Genomic DNA, 16,441 nt, shown 5'->3' on the forward strand with positions numbered 1-16,441 from the left:
GCATTACATATTTGCCTCTGGGTGGGTGCGGGCCCGCGGCCCTTCCTGCCGTTCTCCGCCGGTCGCTGGGGCAGGGCTGTGCCCGAGGGCGACATCCGCACGCGTTGCCCCGCTTGCTCGGGGCGCTTTGCGGCTAATACCTAGCTGGTGTTTTGGAGGAGCGCCGGGAACCCGAGGGAGAATACCGCTGAGGTCTTGTCCTGGAAAACTAAAGCTTCTTAGGCAACGCTGTCTTGCAGGGTTTCGGGTACCCTTAAGGAATGTAATGTTGTGGAGGTTAATTAAAAGGCAGTTGTAAAGTATTTGAGGCTAAAACTGTTTTGACAGCTCGTCTTCTTTTAATCTTTAGGTGAATTTTCCTCCTCTAGTAGCTCTTAAAGGTGTAACTGTTCTGCTTGTAGATGTGCAGTATGGAATGTTCATTTCTTGTTCCCCTTAAACTTCAGATACGTTTTTGTGCTGGTACTGCATTTAGTTTCAACACAGTAATGTCACTTGAATGCCATTATGGTTCTTCCAGTTATTTGGCACTGAAGGTTTCTGTGAATGTCCCTTGCTGCAGTATTCTTGTTGCTAAGTTGGATTTTTTATAACTCCTTTCAAACATATATTGTTTTTATAGACTTACGCAGATTTACTTTGTATTTTTACAGGCTGCTGTTATTCCACTTTGGGTTCTCTTAATGTGGGTATTGTTTCAGTCTCCTAAATACAGTTCTGGGGTTTTTTTGTTTTGTGTTTTGTTGGTTGGTTGGTTGGTTGGTTTTTTCTTGTCATCACCTTCACATCAATCTCTTTAATGACTAATATGAACTAATGATAAAAAAGGAATGTGTCTATGAAGGAGTGTTTTCCTGAAGGCTTTAAGGTACTTTAGATTTCAGGAAAAATTGTTACAAGCTTTTGGAGAGCATTTTGGAAAGTTCACTGTTAATGTTGTCAAGGTAGGCTCCATGCATGGTATTTCTAATAACTTAAAGCTAGAAAACTGGCCTATTTTTGGTCAGAAATACAGCATGTCTAACTTGCACATGTCAGTGAGAAGTACTCGTTGTTTTAACAACCTTAATAATTTTAAAGCCGAAGGAGTCACTAGTGGTTACGTGATGATGATGAATTGTGTTAAAATTGCTTTCCAACCTTAATTCCCACATTTGGTTGTAAATTACAGCGTCACCACATCTGACAGTATTGCACCAAATTCTGTTATGCATGTGTAAACAGCTGTTCTCTGAATCCTTATAGAGCTGAAACACCTTCTTATTCTCTATGCAGCATTGAAATATGTGAGAGGTCAATGTACCCTCTCACCTGCAGGAGTTTGTCCTTCAAGAGTGGACATAAAATACTAGCTGTAGTTGCACTGATGTAACATGAGGAATCAGATGGTGGTGAACCGGGTGTGTGATTTGGATATTGCCAGAGGTTCTTTCTCTTACTTGCCTTTTATATTCTAATATTTAAATTGTTACCTTTTCATTATCCAACAGCGTTATAGTTCTAGGCAGCTGTGAATTCCATAGAGCATAGACTTCAAAAGTGTGTTTTCTGGATTGTGAACTGTAGCTTGGATTTACATGTTTCCTTATTTTAAAATCCAGATATATTCAGTTACATAGATTTTACTCTTTTGCCAATTACAGTATATAAAATCCAGAAACTTTCCCAAGTTCGATACATTAGCAGTAGTATCAGTCTTAAATAGATCAGAATTCTTCTGTGTTTATGTAGTGAAACAGAGGGAGAACTTTTGTTGAAGATCATGTATAAAAATAGGCAGTATAGCTGGAGTTGAAATTTGTGGTTCTCTCACTTAATTCTCATTAAGAGGGGCAAAATGAGTCTGGGATTATTTGCTTTGTGTTTACTGAAGTCTGACTGCCCTCTTATGTAGAACTGACTATGTTGCAAGTGGCTGGTATCAACTGTAAGACCTCTTGAGAATAGCTCACTGACAGTGCTGTTACTAGAACTTTTGATCAGTGCTACCCCTAGGCATTGACATTTAACTTTAATTTGACCCGGTGTGTAGGAAGGCTGAGGAATCACGCCAAGAAATTTGCAGGTAGCAAGTGTAATGCAAACTTGATTTTGTTTTGGTGGGTCTTTTTTTTTGGTACTCTGCTGTTTGTCTAAGTCATACTGTCTGAGGCACATAGTGACCTTTCCAGATGCTGTGGACACAGGCTAAAGGTGAAATTATTATGGACCAGTGTTCAGGATTAAAAGACAGCTGCCTCTTACTGGCAGTATTGTTCTTCAGGCCCATTTTATTACTCAGGGTTTGCTTACCACAGAAAAGAACCGATATTTTGTAATGTAATAAACATGAATGCAAGTAGATGCAGTCCAAGCCATGGATCTTGTTACATGGCAGAGTAATTTACTGGAGCTTATTTGGGGAGATGGGGCAGAAAGGATGTTCTTGGGTGTAGTAGAAACATGAGAAGGAAATGTTTGACTGGCTTCTCCAAAGTAAATTAGATAAAGGTAAAACAAGAGGAGTTAACTGCTTTTTCTTCACTGAGTTTTCACTTTACCTGCTATTCTTTACTACAAGCAGAAAGAATCAGTTGAATTGGACTTTGCCCACATTGCTGCAGAGTGGTGATTTGCTTTCCGTAGTGGTACTACTAGAGATATAAAAAAATGGAATGTAGTGGGTGGGTGTGTAAACAGGGAGCATGCTTTTTCCTTTATACTAATGGCTGAATTATTAATTCTCCTCTCAAACTGTAGTGAGAAGGGAATGTGGAGATATAAGCGAAGGATTGGCCAGAGTATTTTGTTTAGTGCTATTCTCTTTCTTCCGCTGGAATATTTCTACAGGTCTACACTGGTATTTAGTGTTCCTGTATTAAAAATCATATGTATGTGGTTCTTGAAAGGATGGTCTATGTGAAACCTGTTTTCTTCAGAACCTAGTTCTTCAACGGCTTCTGGCCATCCATCTCACTTTACAGATATCAATCTGTGTTTTGCTGTTGACTCTGTTTGAAGCATGTGACTTCTTCTACAGTCCTCGGCTCTCCTCACACTGTATTTCTGTTGCATTGGATTCTGAAAATCTGGTCTCCCATTTCCTGCATGTCAGCTGCTTGTCTGGCAACAAGAGAGTGGGACTCTGTTTCATCATAGAGCAGTTGAGAAAAAGTTGACTTTCTGGGATTTTTCAAAGATTGTGTAATGTCCAGTGATATGTTGAGTCATTACCAGGGTATTTGTGGAGAAGACTGAGGAAGTGATGAAAAGTATGCCAAAGATTGTACTTTCTCTACGAGGAAGGAGGGCAGTGTTTATAGCAAATAATAGGACTGTCTCCTGGATCTAGCCTTCTTTTTCTGCGTATGCAGGTTCCTTCTGTAATTGGAATCACACTCAGGTGGGATTTTCAGCATGTGGTTTTACCAGTGACTCAGTCCTAGAGTAAGTCTTTCTAGCTGGATGATTAGGGTATGGGGAAATAAATGCCTGTTCTTTTCCAATGGGCGAGTATGGATCCTGGTGATTCTTCCAAGTGTGCTTGCAGAGAAACTCTTGAATTTTTTACTGTTCTTGTCTCTGCTTCCCTTGTGTATTACTCAGAGAGCTGGAGTATGATAGCTGATTTGCACTGGCTTTGGAGGCATTTAAGGCAATTTGGCTACAGCTGGAGAGGCAGCAAGTGAGGACACAGCTGCCTAATCAAGTTTTGAACAGTCTTGGCAGAGATTGACTTGTGAGCACCCGGAACAAGGGTCTTTGGTTATGCAATGGTATCCTCTTCAGGCCATTATAATTTAAAAAAGAAAAAATGTTTCAGTACAGAAGAAAATAATCTGACTAAACTTCATAAACCTTTTCCAATATAGCTTGAGCCTAGCTTATGTAGAAAGGGGTAAAAGGAGTTTTGCTATTTATCACTAAACTATATAATGTTTGCCTGTTGCATGTACCTATTATGAAGTTGCACAAAATATGGTAAGGCATTCAGAAAATTCTTTATTTGAGGGTATAGTAGATCTATAGCTATTCTTGTAGTGTCAGGGTTCTGTTATTGCCATGCTCTTCACCAGAGGCAAGGGTCAGCCTGAAATTTGACATTGTTGTGGCTTCCTGCAGGAAATGGTGAAAATACTGCTTGCTTTTTGACAGCCACCATGGAGAGAATAGATAGTGTAGCTGTTGATAGGCTTGAAACTTTGCCAGGGGTATGTGTGACTTCTGTTCTGTAACACAGTTGTCTGTGCCTTCCCCTTTTCCAGGCCTGGATACTGTAGCAACTTGGAAGTTTTGTCTCTTTCTGGACAACACCCGTCTCAGTGTTAACCTGTCTTGCATTATCTACATGCTCTTTCACTAGTACCCAAGTATGATTTTAAGGGGATTTATTTTGCTACCTGGTTGTCTAGAGTTGTCTCCTTTCTGCCTGTTATCAAAGTTGGGGCCAGGGGCTACCTTTTCTTAATTGCAGGACAAGCTATAACCAGTGGCAGAGACTTTTCAACTGACAGTGTCTGTTAAATTCACTCATATCTGGCAACCCTCAAGACACTGCAGTTTGCACTTTTGAAGCTGCGGATGAAAATGTGTCTCTACTGTTTGCTCTCTGTTATTACTTCATGTACTTACCGCAGCACTAATGGTTTTACCTGCTACTAAAACTACATCTGTGTTCCTAAACTACAGCATGGCAAAAGATTAAGGCAAACCTATGCCTATTTCTGCAGTCAGACCTACTGTTCAAATATAAGAAGCTCTCAAGCTGATATGCTCATGGCAAATAGAAATTGAAAGAAAGCTCTGATCTTCTGGAGCTTAGTGACAGATTGAAAATGTGTTTCTTGCAAGTTTGTCAGTTCAGCTTAGTGTTGGCGACCCAGGCACAACTCAGAGGAGATGCCTCAGGGAAAGAAAAGAATCACAGCCAGTGATCTTCCAGGCAGCCTGAAGAAAGACATATGAACATTGCAGTTTCAGCTTCAGATGATTTATTCTTCTCCCCAGTAAGATGAATAAACTCTTCCTGAATTAATCTGCGTGACACTTCCTCCTTTTGTTTTCCATAGATCTTTCAGCTTCAGATCTGGAATAAAGATCAGTCTTCCAAGTGATATTCTTTAGACTACAATTTTTAATCCATACTGCTCATCTGGTATGTAAAACTGTGACCACCAAGAATAAGAAAATGAAAGGGTTGGGAGAAGTACAGTATATTGTGAGAATGAGTGCAAGCATGTTATGATGTCTCTGTAGGATGTAATGAATGTCTCTTTTCAAGAGGAGAAAGATGGTGACAGATATTAGTCAGGGAACACCTAATCCATTTTAAGGCTTTGCTTGTTTTTCTGTGATGAGCAGGAAGACAGATAAACACAGGGATTTATGCTCAGTTCCTGGTGCTGGACCTGAAATGGCTAAAGATTGACATAAGTGCTTAGTAAAGTCTAAGCCTAGTGAAACACTTACTGAAAGTAGTGCCTATTGACTATTTTAGTGGACCTCTTACCATGGAGAACAGCACAGTTAACCTTTAGATCTTAATTTTAGTGTGTGGCAGCGAGTGAAGAACAGTTTTAATCCCACGCCAGTATAAAATTGTGGAAAATGGGAACTGTGCCTTGTTGTAATAAGGCTTTTAACAGTGGCTTGCCAAAGGAAGAAACCAATTTGAAACTCAAAGTCTCTGTAACCGGCTTGGATGAGCTGTGTTATAGTCAAATAAAGGTGGAGGGGGGGAGCATAACCCTGCCCAACCCTGTAATTACCTAATCACTGAAGTGGGGAACAATCAAAAGTAGAGGCAGATGTAACTAAAAATAATACCCTGAATATGTTGCAGTATGGATGATGTCATCCACACTTAGCTGTGATTGCAGTGGTTTCAAATGCTCCTTTTTTTTTTTTTTACTCACTGGATAAATCTTTGAAAATCACTTACTTTTAAATGGCTACAGGAGGAATAATAACATAAAGTTTGAACCAGAGAGATAATCTGACTCTGAGAGCAAGAAAAATAGTCAGTTGACTGACTGAGGCTAGTTGGGTATCAAGAACAAATCTTTTCACTGGATTCCAGGGGCTTTGGCCTTCATGCCAACATAAATATGGGTGTCTCTAATAGGAGAATTGCATTGGATTCATTTATGCTTTTTGGAAATTTATGATACGAAATACAAAGTTCATTTTTATACTTCCCTGTTTTAAGAAAATAGGGAGTTAAATGTTGAACTAGGCACTCCTTTTTCCTCTGGGTGTTTTGAAGAGAAGTGAGGTCTCCTCTCTAAAAAATTTTTCTCATGTTTGTAAGTTGGTCAGACACCTAATGTTCTAAAAACTGAGCTGAAACACTTCAGATGGCTGTGCAGGCTTGAACAGAGGGTTGTAGCTACGTAGCATTTATTTTGGCTGCTCTTAGGGATTGGTGAAGTTCCTGTTGTTTGCGTTGGGGTCCTGTAAAAATTTACTTGTGCTCAGGGCAGGTGTGGAGAATACTGTCCCTCAGCGAGTGAAGAGGCATCTAATTAATGCTAAACTCTCTCTGCCTCTTTGGCGGCTTTTTCCTTTCTGTTGTCTTGTGCCCCTCTGTAAAGGGGCACAAAAAAGTTCTGCAAAGAAGCTAACTTCTCCTGAAGGAAATGGACAACCTTACTGTTCTGCTAAACACAGAGTATACCAAGTATGGGGAAAGAGGTGGCAGAGAAGGTAGATACTCAGAGATGCATGATGCCACCTATGTCCCTCTCTAAAATTCACGTGAAAAATTACTTTTTCTCATGACATCTTTCATCTGATGTGATAATTAAATACACTCAGTGTGTTCTGACAAATCTGAAATGCCCTCTGGTACAGACTCATGCAGTTGAAAACCTTTGTTTTTGAAATTAACTGTTCTGAATGTGCATGTTAGTGGCTTTTCTCAGATGTCTGATACCAGGTTGTCATCCGTAATTATTTGTGTTCTTTGTTCCTTCAAAGTATTGTCTGTAGTGGGCCCAAATCTGCTTCCAGTATGTCTACACAACTCAGTGATTTTTTGGGGGTGAACTTATGTCCTTGGAGACTGTGAATGATTGCAATGAAACAACAAAGGACCACAAGCATGAAACAGTTTGCAAAATTGTCGATTGTGGCGGTATATGCATATTGAAGTGCATTTCCTGCCAGTGAAAGTTCTTGTCACACAGGTTTTAGTGCTGTGAGTTAAGTGTTCCCATACTTAATTTATCTTTTATGTTCACTTTAAGATTACATGATGGAATTCACATTTTCTCAAGAAAAGCTGCGTATCTTGGATCAGTACCATTGAAGGTATCTTCTGACTGCGACACTCGAAGCAGGGACCTATAACAAATTTGTCAAAAGAACATACACAATGGATCTCAAAGAAAGCTGCCCGAGTGTTAGCATTCCCAGCTCTGATGAACACAGAGAGAAGAAAAAAAGATTTACTGTAAGTATGTAAGAGTGTGACTACTGTAGGCAAATGTGTAGGCTATTAGTGCCTAGAAGTGCTACTTTCTTTTTTTTTACCAGTAAGCTTGGTATTATTTTCAACAGGTTTATGGAAATCTGTTCACTTGCTCTTGTGAGTACTGGCCATAATCTAGTGTGAGAAGTTGTGAATGTTGAAAAACAACTGTGGTGTTTTCTTCAAAAAGAAGTTGAGTTTACAGATTTCTGATATTTTTACCCCCAAATAGCAGCATTTTCTTGTAGAAAATACACGAGTGTCCAAATGCAGGGATAATATTTTAGTAGTAAATCCAATTAAGATTTTTCATCCTATATAATTTGTCATGAAAACATTTGTTTTGTAAAGGAATAAAGTGTGGTTTTGTGTTTGGGGCTTTTTTTGTTTAAATGGCTAGTTGTTTCATAGATACCCTATTATGCTTTTATAATGTTTTTGCGTAAAAGGAAGAAAATTAGTATAAAACATCAATTTTTTTGAAAGACCTTTTTTCTGTCTTCCTTCCTGTTTTCTGATTCTAATGCCTACAAGTTTTTCCTATCCTGTTGCCATTTCCACTCCTTGTCATTCCCCTCCCTCTTCCTTTTTCGGCCTTCCAATTTGACTTGCTTTCTAAGTCAGGTCTTCCCACTGTGGGAAAATGCTTTGCATTGCATACTGAAAAATGAAGTAGTGTGGCATGGATTTTTGTTTTGCTTGTATGTATGCTACGATATAACGACAGCATCATAATACTTCCTTTAAAAAGCTCAAACTATTTCATTGCTCTTGTGCAACTTCCTCTAAGCGCTTTTTTTTGAGTGAATTAGTCACTCTTCACATGTGGAATGCAAACACCCTTAGACTGAGTTGCTGTCTGAAGAATACAACAAAACAAAGATTTTCTTTGAGTTCTATATCTGCCTTTCCTCTTCACCTCCCTTCCTTGGAGAAGAATAATGCTGTTTGATTCTACAAGTGAATGAAGATGTAATTTGGGGAAGGAGTGTGCTGGTAAAGGCAACAAGCAAAAGAGGACTTTAGTAATACTTTAAACTGCTTCATGCATGTGAAACTCAAATAAGCAGGAAGAACTTCATGAAAGTCTAAACTTGAGCAAAACAGGTTTTATTGCCTCAGTGCTGGCAGTTCTGCTGTTAAAATGTGCTGGTGTGGTACATCGTAGTGTTGTGGTTTCGAGGTCATTTTACCTAAAGATCTTTGTGACACCCTTAGAAACTAAAAGACACTTTCTTTGGGCATGCTTTTTAGAAAGCTGTACAAGTAAGAGTGGGAAACTTCAGAAATGGGGCTGGGGAGTAGGAAAAGGAATCCAACCCAGCTTGCACTCTGTGGAGTTACACTTTGTCTCGGTGGCTTCTGCTTTCTGCATCAGGGAATAATTAGCAGCTTGACAAGAACTGCTTTTCACAACCAAGATTTTGAGTATTATCGCATATATTTTAGGATTTGATAACAGAAGTGAGGGTCAGACTAAACTTCATGGTAGGAACTGTGAAATGTGTCAGTGCTTTTACTGTGTCTCCTCTTTTGTAGCTGTGTTGTAATGACTGGAGCCCATCAGTGCTGCTTTGGTGGGGAATGAGGGAGGGGTGCAGGGGGAAACAGTTCTTAAAAAATTTGTGGTAGGTATAGCAGTCTGTTTTGGATGGTAATGTTAGTGACATTTCCATAAAGAGCAGGAAGAACCTTAGGGTAAAAGGAAAGGTTGAAGTGATAAAGGCTACTATTTTGTATAATTTTCACCTTACTGTCACAGCATAAATCACTACTGCTTCTAAGACTATTTTAGAACCTTACTGGTCTGAGTAGAAACTAAGAATTCTTGACTGTACTTGACAGTGGCTCACTTAATGCTGACATGAACACAAGTGTGTGCAACTTAGCTTTTACTAGCTCTTCTTTTTCCCCTCACACTTGCCCTGATGAAGCATTTTTTTAAACAATCATATCTCTGCAGTCCTCATTCTGATAAGTGAAGCTTTTCAGTTTTGTCTTTGGAAGTCAACTTTTCATGCCTCCTGAGCACTTTCAAAACCTTTCATTGAATATTTAATTTGTTTTTGTTAAATACTGCATACATTTGATATATATTTACTACAAATATTTTTTTCTTGACAAATAATTTCATGTTTGAGTTTTTCATGTGTTCTGGCAGGAGAGCTTTTCTTTGCTTCCACTTAATTCATGTTAAGCAGCCTCTCTGCATATCCAGTCTAGTTCACTGTCCTACCTTTTTCTGAAGATTCAGCATTCCCTTTCTTCATAACATTGCTTGTTTTCGACCATATCTAGGCTGTATTAATTGCTATTCTGTCCTTGCTGCGTAGCAGGCCATTCTTTTACTTGTTTTGCCAAATAGCTTTGTTTTGGATTTCTTGCTTTTATCCCTATGCTATTTGTCTGAGGCTTAATTTTCTCTTCTGTCCTGTTCTTGTCTCCCGTGGTACCCCCGTCATGTACAGGCTTATTAATAAATCTCTCTCAAGGGTAGAAATCTGGAAACTTTGTTTCAGAACTGCGATGTGTAATACTAATCTCCATCCCTGTGCAAATTGTGGAGTTGGTTTTTTATTTTCTTGACACTTAATAAATAATTTCCTTACTTTCTCAATGCTTGCATTCTTGAAATTGGAAAACAGCTTACCTTTTTACTTATCTTTGATTAATACAAATAGAGTGTTTAATCTAGGAGCATGAGCTACCGAAAGAGTTGAAGCCTTTTAGTTTCAGTGACAACTTCTGTGAAGAAATCTATCATGACCAGAAATAGCTGGACCCTGTCCTGTTTGTATCTGGGAAAACAGTTTATGGGAATGGTTATGATGGTGATGTTTTGAGGGATTCTGTTTATTTTTTTTCCTTTCTCAAAGCTTTGCATTATTTATATACATATTACAAGATGTGGATGCATCTTATCTATGTTTTAGTAGTTTTCTAAGACTAATTTTGGTTTAGGAGTAATTAGATTTGAAAAGGTTATTAGTAAGGCTAGAGTCCTCCCACACACACACCTTTTTAGAAAGAGGCATTGCACATCTCTATATCATTATATAGATGAAGCTCACGTAGTAATACAGCCCAAAGACATGTTACGGTTTTGGGTTTTACCAGATTCTTTGTGGTTACTCTATCTGTTCTTACCATTCTGTGCTTCCCTAACTGTTTAACTTGCAGTTTATCCTTTGTTGGGTGTGCAAGATATTCAGTGATGGTGTGAACTGGATGACTTCAAACTTTCTTTTTATGGTGGCTCATGTGAAAAATGTTGACTCTGTCATTGTTCTACAGCTAGCTACTCTGAGCACAAAACTGTTTTAAGGTTGCCAAGGAGGTGAATATCATCACATATGCTACGTTACGCTTGCCTATGCACTTTGCACTCTATGTGTTTTGCCCTGCTAATTTAAGAAGTCCATGGCCTGCTGCTTAAGCTCATGGGCATTGATCTGCCGTGCATTCATGGAGAGTGAGGATGTTGTGTGTGTGAACATTACTTGCAGGACTTGATTGCTATATAAGATACCTAGTTCAGGAGGACAGTACTTGTCTTTGCAGATGAAGCTTTTGCTGTTTACAGTCTAGAGAGGTTCTAGAAGGTGTGTAGCTGTATTTTATGCTAGTACTTGTTTAGCGGTATAAGGGAAAGCTAGTTTTCTAGAGGAGTCTTATCAGTATCCTACTGGATGCTTCGTTCCAGCCTACTGTGTTCCCCAGGGAAGACTGAGCACTGTTTATCTGAGCAGTTAACGTAGCACTAATGCAAATACCAGGCTAAGGAACTGATAGTGATGGTTGCCACTTCCACTGAGAGAGTTAAAGAGAGGTAAGCTACTGTGCAGGATAGGAGGGAGACTGTGGCACTGGTCTAATTTTCTTCTTCAGAAATTAGCAGCCTTCTGCACTGGTTTCCTTGCTGTGCCCATCCTCTCCCCTGAAGTAATAGCCAGGCTGCTTCTGGTGGAAGTACAAGAAGGTGGAGAAGGGAGGTCAGGTAGTTGCATAAGAGACAGGACAAGCCTGCTGGACACTCAGCTGTCAACTAGATTTATGAAGTCAGGGAATGGCAATCTGTCTAGTTACCAGAGTCCTCTGCTGACATGGGATTTGAATGGCCATACCTGTGCAGTGGGTTCTGGCTGTGCCTCCCTTGATATCAGTGCTGTATATTCTGTAACCTGTGCTGTATTTCAGCAACGGGAGCATCCCTTGAACAACTGTGTCATCTGCCAGGATCGTGACTATAATGTGAATTCAAGATTTTGCAAGGAACAGTTATCTTTGTAATTGCATTCCATATGTGCTTTCTGTTAGGTTTTGGTGAAGGTGATCTTGAGTGCTTAAATGCTTTACTTCCTTAATATTGGTCTTCATTATGGATTATCAAGTTGTTAACAAATTTCATAGCAGATTTTTTTATCAACTACTATCTGATGGCCAGGTGTTCTTGTTGGATATGAACTAATTTATGAAACTGCATTAAATCAGCTTTGGTGTTAGCTTTTGCTTACCTGGTATTTAAAAAAAATTCTGTAAAATACCAGAATCTTCTAATTGTTCATTTGTGTTGATGTGTATGTGACTTAGCTGTTATAGCTCAACAAGCTATACACAATACATTTAACAAACTGCCCTTATTTCTACTACAGGATTAAACCTGTGAAGTTTTATTAAACTTTGCTGTTGGCAGTAACTTTATCTTTGTTACTACAGGTTTACAAAGTGCTGGTCTCAGTTGGCAGAAACGAATGGTTTGTCTTTAGACGGTATGCGGAGTTTGATAAACTCTACAATACGGTAAGCGAAAGGCAAGCTATGAAATTGTGCCAGAACAGCACAGAGTAACACTTGTTCGCAGTGTTATGGTTTGAGTTAATTCCCTCTTGAGAAGTTTGAGTCAACATTCAATAATCATAGCAGCCTGTTTAAAGAAAATAACAGGATGAGGTTTTTTGAACTTTTTTTTTTTTTTAATTTCAAGCTCAAAATCCACTTATTTGCATTTGGTTTGTTTTTTGGTTTTTTGGGGTTTTTTTAAATTATTTCTTGGGATCATAGCATAGTGAGAGAAACTTCCACTTTATTGGTTGTGAAAACATCTGAAATGTGCATCTACTCATGATGGTAAAAATCATTGCAAAACTTAAAATGTCTAGGTAGATAAACTTCTCTTAAAATAAGTGTTTTACTTTGAAGTACTGAAAGCAATGAACAAATCCTTGTTTCTTAATACAAACTTTCTGGTAAGTCAGTCATGGCAATTCCTACCGTGAAGTTTCATAGCCAAATTTTGTGTCAGTGTTCCAAATAAAATAGGCTTCTTCAGCAACTAAGTATGGATTTTTTGTGTTTGTTGCTAGAAGATTTTCCTCCCTTTTACACAGTGGGCAAGTGGGACAAATACATGCTCAGATACGCTGTCTATTATGTGGATATGCAGTGTGTTATGTGTCTTGTGTCCACACTTTCCTCCAGTTCCTCATGTTGAGAGCCCACAGCTTTTGCTTTACCAAAAGAAGAAATAATTCTTCTGTGATTCCCTGTAAGAATAGATTACCAGCTGCTTATCTGTGGCTTCATTTCCCTTCCAATGCCCCTATAGGAAGTAGTCAGGTTTTTCTCCCTTCTGCCTCACTGCACATGGATTTATATGTGGCAGTGGTATACAAATGCAGGCATTAAGCTTGGAGTTGGCTTACGAAGTCTGAGCTGAAGTCAGCCTGCGTACATCATGCTATGCATTGCCTGCATCTTGGGATAGACTTGCAAGAGATGTGAAAATAAAGTATCCCCTTTTTGATACCTGCAGAGTTAGTGTTGGTGATCCTGTTCCCTTTGCTACATTGTCTTGCCATTCAGATTAGCATTGCTCTGCTGAAGTTTATTCAGCACGGGTCTTTCTAATGCATGTAGAGGTGGAGGTCCTGGGGAAGCATAACCAGGAGGACAGTTAGCCCAGTTTCTAATCAGGGTAATTCATGCAGTATAGTACACAAAAAAACCTCATGCTGCTAACTGGAAGAGATACTCATGTTTCTAAGAGAAAAAGAATTGCCAGCTACTGTATTAGAAAACTACTCAAGAGGATGAGAGTAAGATTGCTGTTCTGGAGCACATGAAGGTGAAGCAAATGCAATCAAGGCTTGACTCCTGTCAGGTTTTTTTGATAACTTCACTGCTGTTATATATTATCTTCTGGTCACTCCAAGTATAGAATATAATCAAATTAGCAAATGCCGCATCATAAAACAGACAGTTTATCTGTTTTTGATTTAGAAGTAGACCATCTCTGGTTTCTAAAGCTTTAAGAATATAGTTTAGGCAAAACCCAGAGGCCTGCATCCCCAACCCATCTTAAACCTCATCCATGCACCCCTGTGAAAGCAAGCAAGCAAGAAAAAAACAAATCCAAGACAGAGAGATAATTAATAGAGGAAGGAAGTAAAGAGAAGAACAAAACCAATATTGAAATTGTAGCCTACGTTTTTCAGTCTGGGGCCAAGTGGAAGATAATTTTGGCAATATTGCAGAAGATAGCTGCAATAGTCCATAGCTTTCTAAAGTGAGATGGCCTTTGAATTTAAAAGGATATGACTGGTGCAAACAAGCCGAGTGGCTTGGGTTTGTTTGGGTTTTTTTTGCCAAGTGTATCAGTAGATAAGATAGAGAGGAGCGCTGTTAGTAATAATCAGATGTTCAAACTGTTCAACGGAAAACAAAATGCAATTATTGCTAGGTACTTTGATGTCTAAGCACAATCAAGTTGTATGTGTTTTATTTTTAGCTAAAGAAGCAATTTCCCACCATGAATCTGAAGATTCCAGCTAAAAGAATATTTGGAGATAATTTTGATCCTGGTAAGTTATCATCTTGTTACTCATTTTGTCAGTTTCTTTATATGAAAATTGATCTATTCCAGCCTACAAGAAACTATCTTAGATGAGCTTTACACCAGTCCCCAAAGCAGTGACTAAACCAAAGTTTAGTCATGCTTCAGTCAAGAACAGGAACTAGTGTAGGTAGGTGTTCTACCTTGTGATCGTGAGCAAAGTATTGCTTTGTGGCCCAGTGCCTCTCTTGCTTTAAAGGCTATAGCTCCTCCCATCTTCAGGGTTGTGAGAGATTCTGAACTGTCAGGTGTAATCTCTCTTCTAAAAAGCAAAAGCCAAAACCCAGACTCTTCTGAGCCTATGCCTATTAAATTTTAAACTTCTTTTGTGTGACATTTCATTTTTCAGGGGGAAAAAAAAAGAATAACTAAAGGATTCATCTTTGAAGGCTTTTGAACTCTCTGTATTTAAATGTGCTTCTTTTTACAGTTTAGATGAAAATGAACCTCTTCCTGTTGTTGTTCCATTTACAGAAGCCTGTCTGATGTGAACATGATGTGATACAGTTAGTAGTGATAGGTTGCAGTTAAGCTTGCTCTGTCCACATCAAAGTACTAATGAAAAATCACTTGTGAAGTGCATTGAATTAGCCTAGGTGGCACCACCAGTGAATAAACAAAAAGACAAGTGAAAAGGCCAGGCCTTTGCTCTTTGTGTGTTTATGCCCTTCATTCTGGCCATTTTTACTTAAGGATTTTCCTGATGGTCATTGGGAACCTCCCGTGACTTGCAGATGTGATCAGACTGTGTTTGTAGTTTCACCTCCTGCACCTGTTTCAAGCATTTAATTTTCTCCTTTGCTGAAGAACAAATGAATCCAAAGGTATTGAACTCTTGGGATATGTTGTTTTGGGTTTTTTAGAGTTCTTTGAAACAAAATCATTTTTGACAGTTACAATTAATCATTTGGATCCTGATGTGAAACTCCCTTTCATTTTTTATTAAAATAATGAAATGCAAGTATCCAAGCTCTGATGTCCTCTTCTGATGAAGGTATGAATGATTGCCAAAAATTCTACATGTAATGTGTCTACAGGGATTTCTTGTTTTGGTTTGGTTTCTTTCCTTTTCTCTGACCTTGAGATTTTCAGAGCTGGATGAAGACCTAGTAATGTCACGCAGTCTGGTCTGCTGTACAGCCGAACCTACAAGTGGATTTCTTGGAGTCACGTTTAGGAAACAAGTTCAAATGGAAAAAACCTCTTGAAACTTTATTAGAACTATATATGTAAAATGAAGTCCTCAGACATGTTTTAAATTTCTGTGAACTATGCTGAAATCTTTGAAGCATGAGAAACTAAATAGTTCTCAAGACATTTATTGCTGGGGGGCAGGGTGGAGATGGAGCCATGTCGCTCATTTAAATAATTCTTTATCTTAACACTGATTTATTGAAGCTTTGATGTAATGTTTCTGCTGGGTTCTGAAATAAGTCACATATTTTACAACTGTTTAAAAGGTATTTTACTTCTCTCAATCCATACTTGGGTATGCAGCATTGTACTATTGCATTGGAGTGCAGTAGAGTGAAACTTGATATATTCCTTTTCCCCAAATCTACCAAAAATACTGTCATAACGTATGTTGTCATCTAAATGCTTCATTTTTATTGACACTTAGGTTATTTCAAAATTAATCCTGTTTTAACTTCAAAAATGGGACAGAGGAAAATCATAGAAACCAGTCAGAATACAGACCTGGAAAATTACAGACTATATTTGAACTGACATGATGCAGGTGTTTTATCTTCAACAACATGGAGATCTCTGTAGGCTTAGAGTGGCTGTTGGCATTGAACGTCCACCATACTGAAAATGCTGATGTTGGTGACTCCTGTAACATCTTCATGCAAATTTACCTTCCTAGTTGATGTCAGTAATTTTGGATTATTAAATACCCTAACAAGGGTTTAGAGATTATATCCTTGAAACAATATGAACATTTTTCTTAATATTTGAAGTACATCTTTTAATTGAAATTTAATTTTACTTTAAAATTTTAATAGTTGTCATTAATCTATATCTGACAGAGCAATTGGAATACCATAAAAGTTCATACTCAAATATTCTTTTTCCATAAAAATTATCATTGATATGAC

At 38.5% G+C, this 16,441-nt stretch overlaps 1 protein-coding gene across 1 annotated transcript in view; it reads left to right on the top strand.

The window, feature by feature from the left end:
- Positions 1–3,976: 3,976 nt before the first annotated feature.
- The window catches only part of LOC113476140 (serine/threonine-protein kinase Sgk3), a 30,923-nt gene continuing 18,458 nt past the window's right edge, over positions 3,977–16,441 (top strand). Inside the window, exons 1-4 of the mRNA XM_026841471.1 lie at positions 3,977–5,134; positions 7,227–7,432; positions 12,167–12,250; positions 14,238–14,310. Coding sequence (XP_026697272.1) covers positions 7,355–7,432; positions 12,167–12,250; positions 14,238–14,310 — 235 coding nt within the window. The 5' untranslated portion in view covers positions 3,977–5,134; positions 7,227–7,354. The remainder of the gene's footprint in view (positions 5,135–7,226; positions 7,433–12,166; positions 12,251–14,237; positions 14,311–16,441) is intronic.

Source organism: Athene cunicularia (genome assembly GCF_003259725.1).
Source record: "Athene cunicularia isolate RWA chromosome 2 unlocalized genomic scaffold, athCun1 chr2_part1, whole genome shotgun sequence".
In the NCBI taxonomy this organism is placed as follows: Eukaryota; Metazoa; Chordata; class Aves; order Strigiformes; family Strigidae; genus Athene; species Athene cunicularia.